At 42.2% G+C, this 24237-nt stretch overlaps 1 protein-coding gene across 8 annotated transcripts in view; it reads left to right on the top strand.

Annotated features, from left to right (window-relative positions):
- PNPLA7 (patatin like phospholipase domain containing 7) overlaps nucleotides 1-24237 on the top strand; it is a 668718-nt gene that overhangs the window by 600202 nt on the left and 44279 nt on the right. For 7 of the 8 annotated variants that reach the window (XM_029614471.1, XM_029614468.1, XM_029614470.1 and 4 more), the window contains one exon: nucleotides 7601-7711. In XM_029614471.1, coding sequence (XP_029470331.1) covers nucleotides 7601-7711 — 111 coding nt within the window. Of the gene's footprint in view, nucleotides 1-7600; nucleotides 7712-15216; nucleotides 15326-24237 lie in introns of all 8 variants that reach the window. The other variant, XR_003858427.1, reaches the window with a different exon arrangement.

Raw genomic sequence — 24237 nt, 5'->3', positions numbered from 1 at the left:
TAGAGAAGGTTAGTGAAAACCTGCATTACACCTGCACTGAATCATATAAACAGAACAGAAAGTCAATGCACAAGAAAAGAAGAATTGACTGTTTCTTGGGAAAAATAGGCAGCATGATTTAAGCAATAGTCTGTTACCTGTAAAATATTGTTTCCTGGGTGACCAGCTTAAAAATGGGATAATGGCTTCATCACTTAGATGTCTACTTGGAATGTATGTGGAGTGTTTTTCATAGTTAAAAGATATGTTGTTGCAAGCTATGCACAGATTACATACAGATGTGGCTATGCTACAAGAAACCCACTTATCTAATTTAGAAAATCTGAAATTGAAAAAAAGAATAGGTTGGGGAAATTTTCTTTGCATCTTCAAATCAACTTAAGTCAGGGGTAGCCATTCTGGTTAGTAAATCTGTTGCTGTTACTGAAATCCATACAATTAAAAGATCCCGCAGGGAGGTTCATATTCGTGGAAGCACAAATCTTTGGGAAACCCATTCTCTTAGGGAATGTAAATGTGCCAAATGTTTACAATTGTGCTTTTTTTCTTTTTATTGCTAAATAAATATTTTGTTACAATATATTCAAATTCCTTTATTAATAGGGGGTGATTTTAATACTGTCTTAGATTCTGAAATGGACAGTCAACCTGCCAAACCTACCTCTCCAAGAGATGAGAGCCAAGGGATTCCTTATTTGTGTCACCATCTCCAGTTAATAGATGTCTGGAGAGGCTTATATCCTTTGGAAATTGATTTCACCCATGTCTCCAGGACACACAATTTTAAATCTCAACTCGATTGCCTTCTACTGCTAGAAACATTGTTTTTCCCAAGAGGTGGAGTCTGAGATTGATCCTCTTGAAATATGTGAATATGGATAGACTTGGTGAGGTTTTCGGTGACTAACCATCATAATTATTGGAAGTTTCCTTTTTATTTATACTACGATAAGTCATTTCATGAATATCTGAGTGTAAAATGGAAAGACTTTTGAGAGTCCATTGAGAGTCCTCTTTGCTTTTCTGGGAAATTGTGAAAGCAGTACTACAATGGGAGACCATAGTGTTTATAACTAAGAGAAAGAAGATGATAGGTAAAGATATATTAGTGACATAGTTGTGAGCCCTTGTGCTGTGCCGTGATTGATGCTGCCTAACGGGCAAACCCACTAGGCCCACTCTGACAGCTGGCGGACACACCCTAGACTGGGACTGAGCTAGTCCTTCTCCTATACTAACCCCATTCCCCTCAGCTTGAACCTTTGGGTTCCAAAGGCTGGCAGGACCTAGGCAAGTGTCCCACAGGGTGGTCAGAATAGGAAAGTCCTGAATAGTGCTAGGGTTAGGGCAGGCCGTGATCAGAGTTTCCAGTTTCAAGCAGAGGGTCAAGGCAGTCAGCATTCAGGAAGTAGTCTAGGTTCGGAGCAGAGGTCAATACCAGGAGATCAAGCAGACAAGGGACCGGGATGATGCTGGGTAAGCTGGATGCAGCTTGTTAGGCTGGATGAGGCAAGGCTGGAGGAAAGATGAAGGAACACGAGCAACACGCACTACTAGGAGCAGAAGGACCTGTTGCAGAGGTGAGTGCTTGGAGCACAGCTGGGGTTTAAATTCCCAGCCATACCAACATAATCACTGGACACCTCCAGGGATTTTCCCACTATCAGGCAAATAAGAGACTGCACACGCCTAAAGGGAGCTGAGGGAGTAGCGAGATGGTGGCATCCACGCTGCAAGCAGCCAGTGGCAACGGGCAGTGTTTTCACCACCAGGATCCTGGCAACATGTTCATGGCCCGGCGGTGCTGAGGGTGAATGTAGCTGGTCGTGGGCCTCCTTGCAACTGGCCAAAACGTTATAGTACCCTCCCCCCCTTAAGCCCCACTCACCAGGGCTTTGGGTTAAGGCTTCTGAGGAAAGCGATGGTGAAACTCCTTTAACAGTCATGGAGCTCGAAGATTAGATGCTGGCTCCCATGATTTTTCCTTGGGACTGAAGCCTTTTCAAGAGATGAGATACTGTATCTTATTCTGGAATCTAGGATCTCTTGGACCTCGTATGTTATATCTTCCTCAGAAATCACCTCTGCAGGTGTGGGAAGAGATCTGGATGGCCATGCCAGGACCGCTCGTTTGAGACATCTGGAAAACATTGTGTACTTTGAGAGTAGAAGGAAGCTTCAGTTGGTAGGCCATTGGTCTTACCTGACAAATGATGGAGATTGGACTTACAAATCTAGGCGCAAATTTAGTAAACGCATCTTGACGCAAGTTTTGGATAGTTAGCCAAACCCGTTCCCCTGGCTGAAATTGAGGTGCCAGCCAGCACTTAGCAGTTTGCTTCTTGAACTGGTTGGTAGCTGTGATAAGAAGCTGACATGTCCTCTGCCATAGATCTTTGAGGTCATGATTCATGGCATTAGCTGCCGGGCATGACACCGAGAGTAGCACTGGGAGTGGAACTCTAGAATGACATCCAAAGACAATCTGGAAAGGTTTGGTATGTGGCAATGTTTTGGAGATTAAAATATTTAATTCCCCTGTATTAAAATATCTTCTTATTATTAGGGGTCATTTTACATCATATGCCTATGCAGTCTGTTGTATATTGGTCATACCAAACAAGAAATGAAAGTAAGAATTATTGAGCATAAAAGTCTATTGAGGTCGGGGAAGGTGGGAGCTCCGCTTGTCTCTCACTAGCAAGATAAGGCTCATGTGGTGGAGGATTTATGTTTTTTTGTGGTACAGCAAATTTTTTCAAGAAAAGGGGATATTAGTAAGATATTGTGGTGGGTAGAGCAGAGATACATCTTTATGTGGAAAACCTACCATCCTCATGGCTTGAATGACAATATAGAGTGGGAAGCATTTTATAGTCATTAATCATTCGGTACATAAATATATATTTGAAGGTGAAAGTGGATGGACCTTATGGTCTAGTGGTGAGGATATGTGGTTTGTATCTTCCTCTTGTATGCGTATCAGCTTATGTGCCCCACAAAGGTCAAGTTTAGTGAAGATTTATGCTCCTTGGACATGATCAAACAACTTGGTGATGCGATGCAAAGAGTACCGATTTTTCCGGGTGATTGCATTGAGACCCTTGAGGTCTAGAAAGGGTCTGAGGGAGCCATCCTTTTTCCTTACATAAAAGAACCCTTCTCCCATAGGGGACGAGGAAGGTTGAATGAAGCCTCTCTCTCAAGTTGAATATACTTGGATATAGCCTCTGTCTCTGACACTGATAAAAGGGTACACCCAACCTCTAGATGGCATCTTCCTGTGTAGGAGGTCTATCGGGAAATCATGTGATTGGTGAGGTGGTAGTGATTCAGCCTGCTGCTTGCTGAAGACATCCTTTAAGGCAGTACACTGGGGTGGTAAGCCTTGCAGGGTAGGAACGGTGGCCTGAGTCATGATATGTGATAGTAAAATCTGAGCTGGGCAAGTCTCTGCACAGGAGGGTCCCCAATGGGCAATTTGCAGTGCCTCCCAGTCTATGGACGACTGGTGGAATCTGAGCCAGGGAAGTCCAAGAATGACAGGGTGGACTGCCCTGGATAGGACATAGAAGTTGATGCTCTCGGTGTGAAGGAGCCCAATCTGCATGGTGACAGGAGTAGTGACCATGTTCAAGCAACCGGGAAGAGGCTTACCATAGACAGAGGAGATGATAAGGACTAGACAAGGTTGTTGTGGGTAGGTTGTACTGGTGAACCAGCGACGACTCAATAAAAATTACCACTGCCCCAGAATCTAGGAACGCCTCCGTGTGGATTAGGATTTCCCCTATGGTATGGCAGATAGGTACCTGTAGATGCGGAAAGGGTCTGGCTTAGGGTTGCCTCTCCCACCAATCTAGGTCTGTATGTTTCCCAACTTCTTGGGGCAGTAACTGGAAAAGTGCCCCAGGCCAGCACAATATAGTCACAGGTTTAATTGCCGACATCATCTTTTCTCTTCCTGTGAAAGCTTAGATCAATCCAACTGCATGTGTTCATCAGGAGGGGGTGTTGATCCCAGAACCAACAGGAGAGTCTGGGATGGTGGAATCTAGAAGTTGGATGGACAGAATGGCGTGAAGCCTTGCTTTCTTGAGCACGTGGCTGGAATCTTAGGTCTATTTGAATGGCCAAGGAAATTAGGCATTCCATTGTGGATGGAACATCTCTGCCCAGCAGCTCATTTTTTATCTGGCCTGATAGTCTGTGAAAAAATGCTGTCAGGCTATCCTCACCCCAGCAGAGCTCCAAGGCCCAGGGTGTGGAAGTGTACCACATATTTGCTCACGTTGTGAGTACCTTGACAGACTCACTAATTCCATGGCTGTGGAAGTGACTCAGCATGGCTCATCAAAGACTAGTCAAAATTACTGCAAGAAATTGTCCAGGTTCTCAAGGCTGGGTTTTCACATTCCCACAGCCAACAAGCCCAGGGGAGGGCATAACCACCTATTAGGGAGAGCATATAGATCACCTTTGTGCGGTCTGATGGGAGGAGAGCCACTTAGAGCTCAAAATGTATTCAGCATTGTTTATAAAACCTCTGTACTCCTTGGATTCTCCAATATAACTGGGTGATGACGGAAGGTGAAGCATGGGCCCTGGAGCACAGGAAGGAATGACTAGAAGAGGAACCACTGGCGTAGTTGCTACTGCTGAGAGTTGAGCCTGCACAGCATCCATACATACCACAAAACCTTCAGGTAGGCCAGTAATTTGATTAAGCAACCCCTGCTGCTTATGAATTTGCTGGGCCAGTTTAGGTATGGCCTGGACTGAGGGCAGGCTTGTCAGGTTCATGGCCTCAGCAAAGTGACACAATTGTGAACCCTTGTGCTGTGGCGTGGTTGATGCTGCCTAGCAAGAGAGCCCAGTAGATGCATACCAACAGTTGGCAGACATGCCCTAGGCTAGGATTAAGCTGGACCTTTATCTTTATTTAAATGTGTTAATCGCCTATATACTAGGAGATGTACAAAAAGAAAACAAGTTTAAAATCTGTACATATACTGAACAAAACAATAATTACGACAAACAGAAGGAATACCAAACAATCAAAAACCATCCAAGGAGCCCCATTCCCCACAGATTGAGCCCTTGGGTTCCAAAGGACATAGGTCTTAGGTGAGTGTCCCACAGGGCAGTCAGAATAGGAAAGTCCAGAGTGGGGCTAGGGTCAGAGCAGATCATGATCAGAGAGTTACTAGGTTCAGGTAGAGGATCGAGGTAGAGGATCGAGACAGACAGCATTCAGGACTTAGTCATGGTCTGGAGCAGAAGTCAATACCAGGCAGCAAGCAGGAGAGAAGTCTGGGTCCATAGCAGGGGGTCAGTATTAGTAGATCAAGCAGACAAGGAACCGGGACAATGCTGGGTAGGCTTGACGAAGCAAGGCCAGAACAAGAACACAGCAAAGCTGAAGCAAGGACGACAGGAACGTGACAAGCAGCATGCACTGCAAGGAGCAAGAGGACCTGTTTCTGAGGTTAAGGTTTAAGAGCACAGGTGGGTACCCAGCCATGCTAGTATCATCACCGTGAGTGGGCGGGGGATGAAAAAGCTTGTGGTGTGTGTATATGTGAGCTTGATTCAGTGTGCAAGGGTATATATGTTTGTGTATGTGAGTCTGTCTATGTATGTTTATGTGTGTGTGTTTGTGTGCATGTGCATGTATGTTTGGGTGTGAGCCTGCATGCATGTGTATGAATGTGTACATGTATGGGAGAGCCTGTATGCATGTATATGTGTGCACATGATATACTGTATTTATGTGTGTGTGTGTGTGTGTGAACCTGTGCTTGTATATGTGTATGCCAATGGGAGCCTATCTGTCACATATAGGTTCTCACAGGCATACACACACACCCACACACACACACACACACAAACAATGTGTATGTGAGGGTAAGAGAGCTTGTGTAAGTGAGAGAGAGGGAGTGTGTGTGAGAGCCTGGGCATGTATATGAGAGAGGGAATGTGTGAGAAAATGAATGTGTTGGGAGAGTGTGTGTGTGAGAGAGAGAAATAAAGTTTATGTGGCCCTACCTTTCCCAATCCACATCAATTTCAGGGGTTACCAGAACTCAAAAGATCCCAGGTATGAAGAGCAGGAGAATTTTTTTAATCCTTTTTAATTATTGGGTATTATTTTATGTTTATATTGTCTTGAAATATTTTATTAGTGTTTTGGGAAATATATAACATTTTTTAATTATTAGATGTTTTATTCATTAGTTTTGAAATAATTAATTGGTGTTTGGGAAATAGAATACATTTATGTGAGTTTTTTAAATTATTGGATGTTCGTTAGCTGTTTTGACATATTTATTCTTTTTATTATGGTTTTAATATTATGAATGATGTTGTATATCTCTTGATTTGTATTGCTTGTTGTTTTATGAGGAGTAGTGATTCTGTTTATCCATTGTTGCACTATATAATACAGTTGGGTTTGTTGTGGTTTCCAGTTCATTTTTTGTTGGCACATTTCTATTTATACTTTATGGTCTTTCTATTCTGTATTTGAGGATCTGTCTGTATTTTAAATGTCTATTTCTTGTATAACTTTAATTCTTGCTGTAAAATGATCATACCTATTATTGACCTTTTTGCCATTATGGTTATCTCTTCATTTCTATTTTAACAAAAGTTTGTTCTTTATTAATTTCACTTGCATGCAGAAAGCGGTTTTGAATGTTCATATACTTATTTTATTATAACTTCTATTAATAGATTAAGCAATTATTTTAAGGAATGGACATAGCCAATGTTCCTTCTAAGTATTGAGTTGCTGTGAGCATATAAATTGATAGGCTTTTTGCATTAAAGAAAGTAGTAGTCACAGGTTAATGTAACCAAATATTTTGCACATAGCAACCAATCCTTAGAGGAAATAAATGCACTGGGCTTTTGTTGTTTGTCTGGCTTAGAACATAAGTAATATTACTTACTGTTTCTGATTTTATATATTTATGTATGTGAAGTTGTAAACCACATTGAAAAATATATTTTTGGATTTTGCGGTATATAAGATTTTAAAATAAATAAGTAAATATAACACTTCTAGATGTAGTGCTGTACTTCTTTCCATGGATGACAAAACTGGATAGCACCAGTCAAAGATAAGCATCATTTAACTGGATCTTTAGCAGTGATAGTCCTACTGTAGGACTGCTTACTTTCACTGTAAAAATAATTTCACCATTTTTCTAGATGGCCAGCAGTTTGGTGGCGACAAATAAATATCTTGATGTCAAACGTGATTTGCTTCATTGCTGGTGTCTCTGCCTCAGCAAACTCTTGTTTTTCAGTAGGTAGCATGCAGTCATACCCTGTATTATTAACTATGGCAAAACAAATGAGCACAACTCCAATAATAAGAGCAACATTTGGAACAGGCAAAACCTTTTTATTAAAAATGATGCTAGATTAATGACGACATATGTTAGTACGTAAAATGCCACATAAAGTGAAATCTTGCTGACAGCAATCCATTGCTAAAACTATTTTGTGTCCCTGTAGGAAATAATTTGCTGTAAATAGTTAGAATTTTTATTCAAAATTCTTTTGCATCCTTTCTCTGATTCTCTGTGTGTAGGAGGTGGGCTACCAACATGGGAAGACTGTCTTTGATGTTTGGTCCAGGAGTGAAGTCATCGACAAAATGCTGAAAGACAAGCAACAGCTCTGCAAATCCAAAACTTCAGATGTAAGTTTATTCAAATTGTTTTACCTTTTGATGTTTCCTCTGAATCTTCCTCTCTGCATTTCAGGTTATGACATCTTGTCCTTGAATTTCCTTTCCATGGAAAATCTCACCTTCCTTTGCTTTATTGAAGCCTGTTAAATATTTAAAAGTTTCCATCATGTCCCCCATCCCCTCCCCTTCCTTCCTCCAGCCAGTACATTTTGAGTATCTTAAACATTTTTTAAAGTATTTGTGTTACTGTTCTTGTATCATTTTCATAGCCCGTTCCTGAACTGCTTCTATCCTCTCAATGTCCTCCAGAACTGAACACAGAACTGGGGGAGGAGGAAGGGGTCTCACTAGCAATCTTTATGAGGATAATTTCATAACACCACGCAAAGCAGCAAAGTCTGTGTGTACCTAGTTTATGCTGACTTTACCACTAATTTTTAAAGCAATTTCATGCAAATTTCATGCAAATTACCCCAGCATTGAAAATGCTGGGGTAAAGTCACCTAATGCGCACACAAGTTACACTTGAGAAGTTGCGCCTGCTCCTAAAAGTGCATAATTTCTGTGTGCAAACTTGAGGACTTTTGAAAATCCAAAAGTCTGGACATAAGTTCTATTCCCCTCCCCAAATCAGTCCCCACTCTCCAAAACCGCAAATGTGCATAAAAGCTTGTGTGTAGCTTTTACACGCATACCTGCCTGGGCTATTTTCATAAAGTCACTTATGCGCATAAAACCAGCTTTTATACACCTAAGTAGCTTTGAAAATGACCCCCTAGAAGGGCAAAATAATCCTTTTTTTTTTAATGATATCTTTGCTGATGCAACCGAGCATACTATTAGCTTCCCTGTTGCTTTATCATATTGATTTGCTACCATGAGGACATTAGAGATGATTACTTCTAGATTTCTTTCTTGTTTCCCAATTTCTAATTCTTGTCCTAATTAATGTTTCTAATTGATTTTTATACCTCAAATGCATGATTTTACATTTTCTAGCATCAAAGCTCATTTCCCAAATCCATGACTATTCCATTTTTCCAAGTCCCCCTTCATTTTTTCCACCTCTTCCTGCGTATCTACTTTGTTACAGATTTCTGTATTATCTGCAGATAAGCACAATTTATCCTTAAGTTGCTCAGTAATGTCGCTAATAAAAGTATTGAAAAGACCATTCAAGTCCAGGCAAAGGAGCGCTTAGGATCAGCCGATACCATTTTGAAATCTGGCACCAGTGGGGCAGGAACAACTGGAAATTACTGCCACCCATACTAAATCATTGGGGAGGGGTTCACAGAAAGCCTATGAAGGGTTATGGTGGGCATTTTAGGGGTGCCAGGGGGCAGGGCTTAAGGTGAAGGCATGTAATTGTTAGGGCCTGGGAAAGGGGTGCAGGATGGAGACGGGGGGAGCACTGCACCTCTAGGGAATTTTTTTAACAAAGGGGATGGGAGAATCTTAAAGGACTATCCAGTCCCTATAAGATGGCGTCCTTGGTTCATCACCAGACTCCTCAAATTTTTTGTGAGCTGCAATATTCATTGCTATGCCAATGAACTGCTTTGCATGCATCACAGCTAATTACATGGTTGTGTTGAGCCTGATTTATAGGTGAGCAGATAACATGGGAAGGTTGCGATAATTGCAGATTCAATGTGTTGTTTGCATTTACCCCCTACGATAACATGTTTTAACCATGTGGAAGCAGCAAACACATTATTGCACCTTAGTAAATAGGCCCCAAGAGTATAATCAAGTTTGATAGGCTTTTCCCTATATGAAACTATGTCAACTTATTTTAAGATCTTGCACTATATTTTTTTTAGCATTATTTCCACAATTGTGCCAACTACTAAAATTAGATTAACAGGTCTGTAGTTATTTATCCCTTTTTTGGCCCTATTAGAGTAGAGCACCATTTATCCAACATGGTCAGGACAGAAGCCATGCCAGATAATAGATTTTTACCTCGTATGTTAAAACAAATGGAGAAACCGTGGTGGCTCAAGGAAGACACATATATTGAGTGCAAACCAGTAAATAGTAAAAGTAGAGAGACGCATAATAGTTTTGCTGCCACAGAAATGTCGGGAATGTCTTTTTGGATGCCATTTGTAATTTGCTATTTTTGTTGCTAAATAAAAAGTATTTTGAAAAAAACAAGATAGGAAAGCTGCACATGTGGAACACTTAAGAGTAACATACATACATACATACATACATACATACATACATATATATATATGTATATATATATATATATATGGCAGAAAAGGAACAAATGGTCCATCCTGTTAGGTAAGGATGGAACTGGACTGGAACAGAGTACAGATAAGGCTGGAACCAAGTCTGGGATTGGAACAGAGTACAGGTAGGGCTGGAACTGAGGCTTAGACAGGAACAGTGTGTAGGTAAGACTGGAATAGACTAAGATAGGACAGGGCAAGACAAGGACAACACAGAACACGGAACATAGAAACCTGAAGGCAGCAATACAGGAAGGCCCCCAAGGGGCAAGACAGGTAGAGGCCTAGATAGGCCACAGAGCAAGTAAGGAACAGGAAAGCCCTAAGGCAACTAGGCAAGGCTAGGGGCAGAAAGCCGTATGACCACAAGACAAGGCAAGGAGTTAGAAGGCCCGGAAGCCACGAGGCAAAACTAGAAAAAGCCTGAGGAGGCCTCAGGCAAGGGGTGATTAGGGCAAAGAGTCAAGGACAATTCAATACAGAAGCATCTTGGGGCTAACAAGGCAGAGTTAAGTAGGGCTGGAGTCTGGGTGTGGTACAGGCAGAAGGGAGGAGCTTGGCCAGCCTGGAGAGTTTGCTCATTGAGGTCCCCTGGTGGAGCGGAGGCTACAAGACAGGCTGAGACTTGAGATCAGGGACAAGATAGAACAGTTCAGAGTGTGGCTCACCAGAGGCCTCTGCTGGTAGGGAAGTGTCCTCATTAAGGTGCGGTGAAGCTGTATAGCAGCTGAAATCATAATGCATCCAGTCTGCCCAGCAAGCTTCTTAAAGTAACATCTACTGAAAAGTGTAGGTCACCCCCAGGTTTCTCTTAAGGGTAGTCCGTGCAGTTACACCTAATCCTTATGATAAGGATAAGTAATATTTACAATCAAAAACCAAGCAACTGTAAAACCTATAAAAATTACTGCTAGCAACATTGTTACTGGGTGAGAATCCTTCCTGATAATTCCGTCAATGCTGACTTGCTTTGCTTTTGGACTTGACTGTAGAAGCATTCCTGTGCTTTTTCTCTTATGTCTGCATATCAGTATTCCTAGACTGTAAAGGGCGGGACCCATGTTGGTTGCTGTCTGAATCCAATTCCCCTCCCTACACCACCCCCACTATCAAAGCGGAGAGTGATGTTGCAGTTGCACCAAAAGTATCAAGGCTTATTGGTTGAGGGTAGTAATCCCTGTGCTTCTGCTAAGGGTAGTAACTGTTGCACAAAGTGGGTTACTCCAATGCCATTGCACACTTTTTTCTTCATTTTTGTCCTCTTGCCTTTAGGGATCCACAGTGTTTATCCCATGCCTCTTTGAATTCTTTGACTGTTTTTACATTCACCACCACCTCCGGAAGGGTATTCCAGGCATCCACCACCCTCTCCGTGAAGAAAGAGTCCCTATGTATTTGAAACTAAGGAGTACTGCACATGTGAGAACTTTAAGCTGCCTAGTGTTCAGTCAGAGCAGGTGGATGCTGTGACTTCAAAGATCCTAAACCATCTTCAGGAGCCTTTAGAAATAGACAAGAAGAGTGTACATTCCAGAGAAGGAGGCGAAACTCAGGCTCCAAACTGCTGCATTACTCTACATCAACACAATTAATCTGAGTTGGAGTAGTAGGAAGCAGAGTTGGTGTCTTCACTTCTTGATCCATTGGTTGAAGAAAAGAGATACAGTAAAATGCATAGTAGATGGCAGAGATTGCATCTTTGTTACATTTCTCTGTGGAAAAACTTGGCCTTCTCCATTAGCACAGACCTTGATACAGACACACCTTCACTATTTACTTATTTATTTAAAATATTTCTATACAGTCTTAACAATATGTAATTGACCAAACGGTTTACAAAAGTAATTAAAATTAAATAATAAAATAAAATATGGTAAAAATAAAATTGCATATGCATAAATAAACATCTAAAAAATCAAAAGAAGTAAACATAATAAATCATAAATAAAAGTTTAGAGAAAAGGGGGAGCAAGAGAGGAGGAAGGGAGGGCTGCCAGCCCAACCCCGAGGATTACCGTGCTGCAGGAGCCCCTGTGTTACAACTTGCCGGTGAGAACAGCTGCGACGCGATTGGCGACGTGAGGGGCGTGGCTACAGACTATATCAACTGCTGTGGCACGTCCTATCATCGGGGAGCAAGAGAGGAGGAAGGAGAGGGCTGCCAGCCCAACCCCGAGGATTACCGTGCTGCAGGAGCCCCTGTGTTACAACTTGCCGGTGAGAACAACTTCGACACGATTGACGTAAGGGGCGTGGCTGCAGACTATATCAACTGCTGTAGTGCGGCGCACCGTCTAAGCCGCTTGCGTCAAAGGGGCAAGCGGCTTAGTCCGGGGAAGTCTGGGCGTCTGGGAGAACCTTTGCGTGTTCTAATCTTGGATGGGGAAGAAAAGAAAGGCAAAGGTAATTACATCATCCCCAGTGCAGCAACAACATAAAGGCCCAATGGACCAGCATGTTGTTAGACAAAAAATATCACCAAAGGAGGACAGTGTGGGAGGAGTGTCTCTGGCCTCCATTAGTCCTGGTGAAGGACCTATATCTCCACCTCAGCCCTCTAGGTCTCCATCGACCGAAGTGGCACAAGAGCTGGTAGGAATAATACCTTTGGAGGCAAACCTGCAAAGGCAGGTAGAAACCAATGGGTATAAAGATATTTTACATGTTAAAAATGTGTTAGATATTCCACCAGTTGATTTGGGTATAGGCATTAATCCGGTACCCCCGGATAATGTGTCTTTAGTTGATTTATGGCAGATGATATAAAAAATAGATAATATCTCTTTAATGAATAAGTCCTTATCTACTGTGATTAATGTTAATGCCAACTCAATCGCTCAGCATGAGACAAAAATTGTTAATTGTGAAAAGAAATAATTGCTTTAAATTCTAAGATTCAATTAATACAAAACTCTCAGAATGTGTTTATGCAGGATAGTTTGATTTTGCATAAAGAAAATGAAAGGTTGGAGAATTTGTTGCGATCAAAAAATTTGAGATTGGTAAATTTTCCACAGACACGATTGCTATCTCCATTTGAGATGTTCAAAAAATTTCTGAAAGAAATTTTGCAATATAGAGAGGAGGAACTTCCTAAAGTTTCTAAGATTTTTTATTTTTCTGTAAGACCTAGAAGAAATGAGTAAAATATAGAGATGGAAGACCCTCCAAGTTTAGGTGTATCCACCTTCTTGGAGGAATCCATCGATGTAATACATAAAAGAGCAACTCTTTTTGTTTCATTTTCTGCTGAACAAGATAGGGATAATATTTTTAGGAATTTCTTTAAAATAAAAGATGTATTTTTTTGTGGGCAAAGGAAATTTTTCCTGACGTTGCCCGACCCACTCAAGCAAGGAGAAAGTATTTTCTCTCATTAAAAGATCGAGAAGTGGGAATAGGGGCAACCTTTTTTCCTAAATTCCCTTGTGTATGTTAAGTAACCTACCAAGGGAAGAAATTTTGATTTGTGGAGCCGGCTCATTTGGAGACTTTTTTGGTAGATAAATCACAGGCTTAGTTTAGAGATGTAGGTCAATAAAAAGTAAGTCGTGTCTTCCTCCTATTATAAGATGAGCTAATAATTTTCAATCTCTAATATTAAGATTGGCAATTATTAGCAATAATATATAAATTAGTATTTGTATATAATTATTGCCTTATCCCCCCTATTTTGTGAAATGTACACAAATGACTGTTATGATTTACCTTGATTATTTTGTATTTTATTTATGGTTGCGTTACATATTTCTTATTTCTTTTTCAAGATAATGTCATTGAAAAACTTAATAAAGTATAAAAAAAAAAAGTTTAGAGAAAAATACAATTTATTTTTTAATCCCTATACTTCTCAAACATCTTAATAAATCATAAAACTAAAAACTCCCTACTATGCTTTACAAAAACCAAGAACAGAGAGAAAACGGAGAACCGAAAAACCTAAAAGAGGGATGACATATAAGCCTTCTCTGATTGGCAAGATTTTTAGTGGTCAATAACTACAAATGCTTCTTTAAAAAGATGTGTTTTTAGTGACTTTTTTAATTCCTTGCTGTTGGAAATTTGTCTCAAAGCATTTGGAAGCGAGTTCCATAATATGGGACCTGCTACAGAAAAAGCCCTTTCTCTCGTTATATTCAATCTGGCTAGTCGTACTGTGGGAACTTCAAGCAGGTTCTTACTGATGGATCTAAGGTTTCTCGTTGGTTTATAAAGGCGCAAGGAGGTGCACAACCATATGAAATCCTGGTTATTTAGGAGAACATGTAACAATTATAGTATTTTATATTTAATTCTCTGATTGGTAACCAGTGTAATTTATATAAGATAGGGGTGATAAGTTGCTTCATTGATGAACCGGTTAGTACACGGGCTGCTGCGTTTTGGATCAATTGCAAAGGTTTAATCGTGGAGTCAGGTAGACCTAAGTATAGACCATTACAGTAGTCTAAACCCGAGAAAATTAGAGATTGAAGCACTGTTTGGAAATCAGAGAAAAATAGTAACGGCCTAGCCGTTTCAGAACATGTAATTTTAACGGTTTTAGAGATGTGCTGAGTTAATGATAAGTTTGTGTCCAATAGGATTCCTAAGTTCCGAGCCACTTTTTTAATTAGGATCTTCTTGTTTCCTATTGTAATGTAAGATGGACTGTTGGTAGGATTTTCAATAACACTTAGAAACAAGATTTCAGGTTTTTTGCGTTTAGTTTTAACCTGCTGTGAGCAAGCCAATGTTCTATAGTTTTGGTGTAAATCTGGATCAGAGAAAGGGTATCAACCCATGAGGATTTGTACGGAACGAAAATCTGCATATCATCTGCGTAAATATTAAAATGAAAATTTAATGCTGATAGTATTTGGCAAAGTGGTAATAAGTACCGGTATATATTAAACAGTATGGGCTATAAGGAGGAGCCCTGTGGGACTCCTGTGGATTGAGTATAAGAATAAGAGGAACACAATCTGATGTTAATTTGACAAGAACAGTTAGTGAGATAACTGTTAAACCAGTTTTAAACTCCTGGTATAAAAAATTAGAATCTTGTCTTTCTATGCTCTTAAATCATAGACTGCTGTTTGCCCAGCACCATACTCCTGCTAGAGTTTAGCAACACTTGTCCCATCATTACACTTTTTAAGCAACTCCCTTTTCTGCTGAATGGATATAATATACCTCTTCCTTTTTACTCCTGGACTGATCGCTGATTTTCCAGACTTGGGGCTTAAGTTTATTTTGCTTCATTTCTTCTGGGTTCACCTCTGCCAGAAATCCTGGGAACAGAAGAGGAGCCAAGGTTGCTGATCTACCATGGCCATGTCTGCACTGGAACTGCTTGGTGGCTTTTTTCTGCCACTACCAGAAATGCTGTAAACAGGTGATGAGAAATGCTGCTGATCTGACATGCTGCATTGGTTGCACATGACTGAGAATATGACTGAGGCACTGGCCTGTGATATCTGCATAGTGTGCAACTTTCAGATAATCAAGGTTTTTCCAGACAATAGGTCATGATCTGGGAACCACAATTTTTTTTAACAGATAATGAGTTTCCAGTTAATAGACCTTCAGATAAACAATGTTCTACTGTGAATATTATACAGTTCTTATACTTAAATATACAATTCACTTCATGATGAAATCATGTCTATATCTTAATCAAAATGGAGAGGTCCATATTTAGCCACAGAGGATCCGGATATGTTAGCCAAATAAACTTATCTGGCTAACTTATGCCAGATATTCGGTGGCATGGGTGTGCTGCTGAATATACCCAGCTGTGTTAAAGTTAGTTGGATAAGTTTATCCAGCTAACTTTAGGACTGCTCTGGAATGCCCCAGGCCTGCTTCAACTTACCATATACGTTTTTATCAGACTGACAACTTAACTGTTTAAGTCAGGGGTGGTCTAATGGGTTAGAATTTCAAATCCTGGGGATTTGTCTGGCTGAATCCCAACTTATTGAGTATAGAGAACCTATTAATCTTTGCCCTCTGCCCAACTTAGCCAGACAAGTCTCTTTGAATAATGACCTGCTAATGATTTTCACTGCTTTAATTCTATAGATTCAAAATTCTTTAAAGCATGTGTCTCACTGCTGGCCTATGTTGTCCTAGGTTTTCCTGGTTTACTGTTCTACATAGTACTTTATTTTGCAGCTCGTCTGCAATCCTTCCCCCAGCCCACAGTTTGGGAACCTCTAAATTAACCAAAGCTGAGCTGCTACTAGCTTTTACTAGACAATTTAAAGAAATCTTTCTATACCTGTTCCCTCCTACCCATGCAAAGGAACAGCCACAGAAACAATATGTGTCATCTCATGAGTCTTTTCCATTAAGAAAAAGCTCAACTAAGTATAGAGAGGTGATGTAGGGCCCTCATCTAGTCAAAAAATGCTGTCTTCATTGTGTGCCTAAAACCTCATAAAAATATCTGTTCACAGGAATTTCAGGGTAACAGAATTAAAGCTCTGACCTGGTCTAAGGTACATCATGCAGCCTTTGACAGGACTATTTTCTCAATTCAGGTTCCATTTTTTAAATTATAAGTGACTTTTACAGGTTGCCTTTTTACTCACTAAAATGTGTACTGACCTCGAGAGTTTAGAGTTTCTGACCATTAGATCAGATCTAATGATTTCTGACCATTTACCAGATCAAATACTATAAATCATTGAGATTTGTCGATTTATTTATTAGTACAATCTGATTTCCTGCAATTCCGCAAAATATCAAAGCAGGTTACAGTGAACAAAAACACACATAAATAAATATTCCCCAGCTAAAACCCACTCCAATCAGAACCCATACATTTGATGCCTGCTTGTTTTAGTTATCAATAAGTACAGTGAGAAACCCTTTTTAATTTTTTAGCCCCGTTTTTTCCTTTTTATACCATCCCTTCTCTTTCCCCCCAGAGACGTTTTGCTCAAGCGACACACAGATTCTCACTTTTCTTGAGGGTTGGAGGGAAGACTTTTCAGATAGTAGACTTCAGCACTGCTGCTTAACCTGCAAGAGTCATTGCGATACTGTCAGCTGCTTTCCTTCCCTTGTAGGAGGACGTGTTTCATCTCAGAAATTCTAAAACTTCCAAACCTGGAATTACTGGGGTAAATCAGTATGCTTTGCAAACTTTGGAGAGACTTCCTCCCTCCATCATGTCAACAGCAACTGAGCAAGGCAGGGCAAGAAAATGCAAGCTTCAGAGAAACTCAATTCTCTCTTGACAAGCAGCTACAGTGAGTCACATTAATGGGTTATCTATCAGATTTCCTAGAAAGCTTTGCATATGTGCAAGGGCTTTCCTACATGTTTCACTTCAGTTTTTCTTTCATTCATCAGAAAGAGGTACTCTGCAGACTGCTACCACTGTTGTTTTAGGCCTTAAGAAATTTTGTTTTGTTTTTCCTACTTCATCGCCTTTTGGTTGCTGTATTCTGACTCCTTTACTTTTCTGTTTTCCTCTCATAACTTCACTAGTTAGGCTTTTCCCAACTTTTCAAAGTTTTTTTTTTCTTGTTTTTGTCATGGTCCCTTCAGCTTGACCTGTAATGGGAGCTTTGATGCTGCTGAACCCGTTTTTTTCCCTGTAGAAAAATTATTTCCTTTGATTTTGAGTCATCTACTTCCTAGAACATAGCTGAGAAGCAAGCCAGAAGCTTCATGAGATGACCAAAGTACTCCCAGAAAATGTCCTTTACAGATCATCAGAAGGAATGCTGCAAGTGTTTGGGCAGTGGCCACAATATTTCAGCATGTAGCTTCTGTGCAAAGATATCACCTCAAGCAGGTCATGCCCAACAAGATAGGCTTGGAACCAATTTGACCAGTCCTAGTAAGTCCAACTCCAAGCTGGCATTGAAGCATGTAAATTCCCATTCTGCTATTTTTTACTGCAAGAGATCACAGAAATAGGAAGACAAGCAACCATATCTGGAAGAGTTAAGAGAAGTTGGGAAAGTAATCAGGAATACAAAGATGCAATGGAAGAAGAAAAAGCAAACAGGGAGGGACAAGACTTTTTTCAGATATAGGAGGAAGTTTAAAAGTGGCATTGATTGACTCAGATGTGAAAAAGAGTAATATATAGGAGCTGAGAAGGAAAAGGCGGAATTGCTTAACAAATATTTCTGTTCAGCATTCACTGAGGAAGGACTAGGAGTAGGACCCCAGAAAATGAACACAAATAGGATTGAAAGTGAAGTGAACTTCAAACAAATTACAGAAAAGTAGATAAAACAATGGGGCCAGATGGGATACATCCAAGGGTATTAAAGGAAATTAGAAGTTCTGGCAGCTCTGCTGGCTGGCCTTTCAGAGGACTGGAGTCAAGTGGAAATGGAAGTAAAGAGGAGAAGGAGACTACAGGCCAGTTAGTCTGACATCTTTGGTGAACTAATTAATCAAATTGCTGCTAAAATAATGCAATTTCTGGAATCCAATGGATTACAAGATCTGAGGGAGCATGGTTTTACCAGAGGTAGGTCTTGCCAGAAGAATCTGATAATGTCTTTGATTGGCTGACCAGAGAGTTGGATCAGAGAAGAGAGCACTAGATGTAGATGGATTTCAGTAAGACCTTTGACACAGTTCCACACAGATGACTTGTAAATAAATTTAGCATCCTTGATATGGGCACTAAAGTCACTGACTGGGTTAGAAAGTTTGGAGTTCACTCTGAGGAAATTGTCATTAATAGTTGTGTGCTGCAGGGATCGGTATGTAGACTGGATCTTTTAAACATTATTGTAAGCAACATTGCAGAAGGATTGTTGGGAAAGGATTGCCTTTTTGTGGATGAAATCAAACGCTACAGCAGGGTAGACAGCCAAGAAGGTATGGAAGACATGGTCTAGAGTCTAGCAGCTAAACATAAAAACATGATAGTGTAGATGGCCAGACTAGATAGGCCATATGGTGCTTTTCTGCCATCACATTTCTATGTTTTATATTTAAACCAGCACCAGCTTGCTCCCATATCTTCTATCAGACTTATCAATATTGTTCCCACCACTGCCCCATGCATAAAGTGAAGTCTGAGAGACTTTAATTTATACCTGAAAAAAGAAAAGTTTAAAAATTTTTCCCTAAGTACTATTCTTTCCCTAACTAATCAGGGAATTCTGTTCTCTGGAGCTCACTTACATAGAGATACACCCCAATCACAGAAGATACCACAGAAATTTCAGCCAGGTTGTCCAAAATCGTTGCTTGGATATCCCAGCACCATATTAAACTTAACATGACCAAGATAGAATGTCTTATTTTTCCTCCTAAATCCACTTCCCGCTTTCTGCCATAATCCTCTTAGCCCACAATTTTAGAGTCATCTATGACTCTTGTGCATACTCTAAAACACTCCAGATCCAAAACATCAAAAGCCATTCCTTCTTTTCTGAACACACTATCAAAACACTGATCTGCTCTCTCATCACTTACTGCTTAGACTCTTGCAACCTTTCCTAGCATGTAGACATAGGATCAGTGGTTTTATGCTCCCCTGCCAACAGATGGAGACAGAGCAAGCTGATGTCCCAGTATATATAACCCTGCAGTGATCCCAGCCTGCCAGTATTCTCTGTCTCCAGCAGTTGGTGGATGTGCATCTCCCTTTGGGGATTGCTTTGAGCTTTTTGAAAGGAGAAATTTGAAATTCTAAATTCAGGAAAAGAAAGCCCTGCTTTCCTGCGGTAATTACCTAAAGGTCCCTCCCCCAGCTGAGAATTCCTGAGGCAATTTCCTTGGTCCCTCAGAGGTGTGCCTTGGTCCAATAGCTGGGTGTCCTAGCATGGACTTAGCTGCTAGTTCAGCTGAAAAGGAGCAGTTGCAGGAGGCCAAGCATGGCGGTGACGACAGATGCCCTCTCCCCCCACAGCTGGAGACAGTCTCTGTACTCAGCCAGTAAGTAAGCGCTGAGCTCAGGTAAGCTTAAAAAAAAATAAATTTTTGCCTGAATCAGAGACAGAGGGGTTTCAGGACTTCCTCTGGCTTCCGTTCTCAGCACACCGTGCCAACATTCGTTCCCACTTCCATTGGGGTTGGGGAGCTGGGCAGCCTGGCATGTTGAGCAGCTCCCAATGGGCTAGGCCCCGCACTTAAGCTTTTTTTCTTGCATGCCGCAAAGTAGGCCTCAACAGCCATTTTCGCACACTCTTGTGCGTGTTCTGCGCACGCGTTGTATACTCTGTTTTTGGGCGTGCTTTTTATGTGCACAAACTTTTTTACGCGTTTAACTTGGTGCACAGGTTGTGTATGCACCTTGCTGCATTTTCTTCTAGGCGCTTATTTTTTTGGGCGCATTTCATTTTTGAGTGCGAGCCGTTCCGACACACGTTTACCTCAGCGATGGCGCCGGTAAGCAAGAAGCCTAAGTGTCTTCCTATTTATGTTGCCTGTCATATTAAGGCTTCTCAGCCTAACCTGGCTTCTAAACTGTGTCAGCACTGCTCAGACACTTGGGGAGAGTTGTCTTCCTCGGATTTTGGTAAACCTGCCTTTTCCCATTCTGAAGATGGGTTGGTCATGGCCTTGACTGGGCAGAAGCCAAATCTTGGTTCTCCCTTATCTGCTCCTCCGCCGGCAAGAGCAATTCTGTGGGACCAGCTCCAGTTCCTTCTGGGCTTGGTCTGGACCCAGCTGCTTTTTCTTGGGTGGAGATTTTTCAAGGCTTACAAGCCTTTCTTCAGGCACAGTCCTCCGCTTCCCCATTTCTGATCAGTTGGACCCTCAGCTGGTGGCTCCTCCCTCTTCCAGTCCTATGCTCACCTCGGTTCCCTGAGAGTGTTCCCAACAGGAATCCAGATGACACTAATGATGAGGTTAATCCTGATTCCATGGAAGATGGGGAAATTCCTCCAGTGCTGGAACCTTATCGAGCCATGTTACAATTCATTCCATAGAGATGAACTGCCAGCCCTGATTTCCCAGACCTTGAAACATCTTATTTTAGAGGTCAGACACTGGAAGGCCTGTACCCCCTGGATCCGGCTGTGAGAGAACGTTTGTGTTTTCCCAAAGTGGATGCTCTGTTGTGTGTCGTGTCTAAGTGGATGACTATCCCTGTAGAGGGAGGAGTGGCCTTGAAGGATGTACATGATAGGATTGAGGCTATTCTTAAGCAAGCTTTTGAGGCGGTAGCGATGAATTTACAGATTGCCTCCTAATGTGCCTTAGTGGCGAGATCTTGTCTACTTTTCTCTCAGGAAGTTGATGAGTCTGGAGGGAATTCCAGAGTTGTTATGGAGCCTGCTGCTGCTTTTTTAGCAGACGCAGGCTGTGATTTGGTCCAGACCTCGGTCAGAGGAGTGGCTTCAGTGATGGCAGCCAGACGTCAACTATGGTTGCAAAATTGATCAGCTGACACAGCTTCCAAAGCCAATCTTACCAAGATGCCCTTTAAAGGCTCGGTCTTGTTTGGGAGCGAGTTGGAGAATCTGGCCAGTAAGTGGGCTGAGTCTCCAGTGCCTCAATTGCTGGAGGATAAGAAACAGTTACAGCACTCCTTTGATATTAGGGGTCATTTCCAAGGGTCCAGGCATTTTCGTTCCTACAGAGGGACGACCTTTCAGAAGACTCGGCCTTTCAGTAGGTCTCAGTCCTTTCATCGCCGGCAGCCCAAGAGAGGAGCAGGCTTGGGTGGTGGACCTTCCTGAGCTTCCCAATGAAGGTTTGCCGACCCACCTTCTGGACCAGTAAATAGGGGAACATCTCTCTTTTATCAGAGGTGGGTTGAGATCACGTCAGACCAGTGGGTCCTGGAGGTGATACGTGAAGCGTATGCACTGGAATTTCGCAGTATTCCTCTGGACGTGTTCATGGTGTCCCCTTGCCACTCCCTGCAGAAGAAGCAGGCAATGGACTTCATGCTTCAAATGCTCCTCAGACTGAGGACTGTGGTTCTGGTACTGAGGTCATGGTGCCCCCATCTCAAGAAAGTATGAGGCGATATTCCATTTATTTTGTTGTGCCCAAGAAGGAAGGCTCCTTTTGTCCCATCTTGGATCTCAAGAGAGTCAACCGTCACTTCAAGGTGACTCATTTTCGAATGGAAATCTTACACTCTGTAATAATGGTGGTGCAGTTGGGGGAATTTCTGACCACCATGAATCTGTCAGAGGCTTACCTTCAAATTCCCAACCAATTGGAACAGCAAAGATGTCTTTGCTTTGTGGTGTCGGGGCACCATTATCAGTTTCGAGTGCTGCCTTTTGGTCTAGCCACTGCTCCCAGAACATTTTCCAAGATTATGGTGGTGGTAGCAGTGGCCTTGAGAAATGAAGGAATCCTGGTACACCAGTATTTGGATGACTGGTTGATTCGAGGCAAGTCTCAGGAAGAGAGCCACATGATGATACACAAGGTGATCTCCTTATTGCAGGAGCTCAGTTGGGTGGTGAACTTGAACAAGAGCAATCTTCAAGTATCCAAGTCGTTGGAGTATCTGGGAGTCTGGTTCGACATGTGACAGGACAGAGTTTTCCTACCAGAAGTTCAGATCCAGAGATTGATGTCTCAAGTGCGTCAGTTGATGAACACCATACACCCGACCGTGTGGTCCTACCTAAAAGTAATCAGCTTGATGGAAGCTACCCTGGATGTGGTGCCGTGGGCAAGGGTGCATATGCGTCCTCTTCAGCACCTTCTGCTATCTCATTGGAACCTGCAGTCTCAGGAATATGTGGTTCGGCTTCACTTGTCGATGGAAATCTGCTCCTGCCTCCAGTGGTAGTTGCAGGAGGATCATCTGAGAAAGGGGGTTTCCTTGTCCTCTCCGGCCTGGTTGGTCCTCTCGACAGATGCAAGTCTCCATGGTTGGGGGGCTCATTGTCTGGAATTAACGGCCATGGGGCGCTGCAATGCTGAAGAGTCCCGCTAGAACATCAAGCTGGAGGCTTGAGCGATATGGCTGGCATGCTTGCAGTTCAGCCACAGGCTGCAGAATCAAGTGGTTTGCGTGATGTCAGAAAACACGACGACAGTGGCCTATATCAATCACCAGGGGAGGAACCAAGAGCCAGCAAGTGTCACAAACCAGCTGATGGAATGGACGGAAGGTCACCTGCAGTTGATCTTGGCCTCTCTCATTGCAGAAAAAGACAACGTAAGAGTGGACTTTCTCAGGAGGGAGAGTCTGGACCCAGGAGAGTGGGTGTTGCCAGCCGAGGTGTTTCAGCTGATTGTGGATCCCTGTGGCTTTCCATTCCTAGACCTGCTGGAGACTTCTCGAAATGTGAAGATTCCTCACTTCTACAGTTGCAGGAGAGATCTGTGGTCCCTAGGAATAGATGTTTTCATACAGGTCTGGCCGGAAGACAGAGTGCTTTATGCCTTTCCTCCGTAGCTCTTGCTGAGCAGGATAATTCGCAAGATCAAAGGCACAGGGGGCTAGTACTCCTGGTGGCGCCAGATTGGCCCAAGCGTCCAAGGTATGTGGATTTGCATCGACTCCTGATGGAGGCCCCCCTTCATCTTCCGCCACACATGGATCTGCTTCAGCAGAGACTGGTTCGTCACGAGGATCTGACTCGATTCTGTCTTATGGTTTAGCTCTTGAGAGGGCTCGCCTGTTAAAGCATGGTTATTCTTCTGCGGTGATTGCCACTTTACTCCGCGCTCGCAAGTTCTCCACTTCCTTGGCTTATGTGCGGGTTTGGAGAGTTTTTGAGGCCTGGTGTGAGGTGCAGGATGTTCTTCATTCAGTTAAAATCACTCTCATTCTGGATTTTCTGCAGGATGGATTGAATAAAGGCTTGGCCTTTAATTCTTTGAAGGTGCAGGTTGAGGCTCTTGCCTGTTTCAGAGGCCTGGTGAATGGTCTTTCCTTCTCTCATCCTGATATGGCCCATTTTTTGCAGGGAGTGAAGCACCTGAGGCCTCCCTTGAGGTTACCAGTTCCGTTGTGGAGTCTTAATTTGGTGCTGGACTTTTTGGCGGGCCCTACTTTCCGACCACTGTGTAGCCTTTCCTTACAGCTGTTGACTTTGAAAGCTGTGTTCCTGAAGGCTATATGTTCTGCGCATCGGATTTCTGAGCTGCAGGCCTTTTCTTGCCGGGAGTCGTTCCTTTGGGTGACTCCGGGGGTGTTACAGCTGCATACTGTTCCATCCTCTTATCCAAGGTAGTCTCGGACTTTCATTTGAATCAGTCCATCTCCTTGCCATCCCTGGATAAGGTCAGGGATGCGAAGGAGTTTTGCCTTTTGTGCTCCTTGGATGTTGAGTATCTTGTCATGTGGTAACTGAAGGTCTCTGAGACTTTTCGAAAGACAGATCGCCCGTTTGTTCTCCA

Source organism: Rhinatrema bivittatum, chromosome 8, assembly GCF_901001135.1.
Source record: "Rhinatrema bivittatum chromosome 8, aRhiBiv1.1, whole genome shotgun sequence".
Lineage (NCBI taxonomy): Eukaryota > Metazoa > Chordata > Amphibia > Gymnophiona > Rhinatrematidae > Rhinatrema > Rhinatrema bivittatum.
This window is presented reverse-complemented; position numbering and strand designations above follow the sequence as displayed.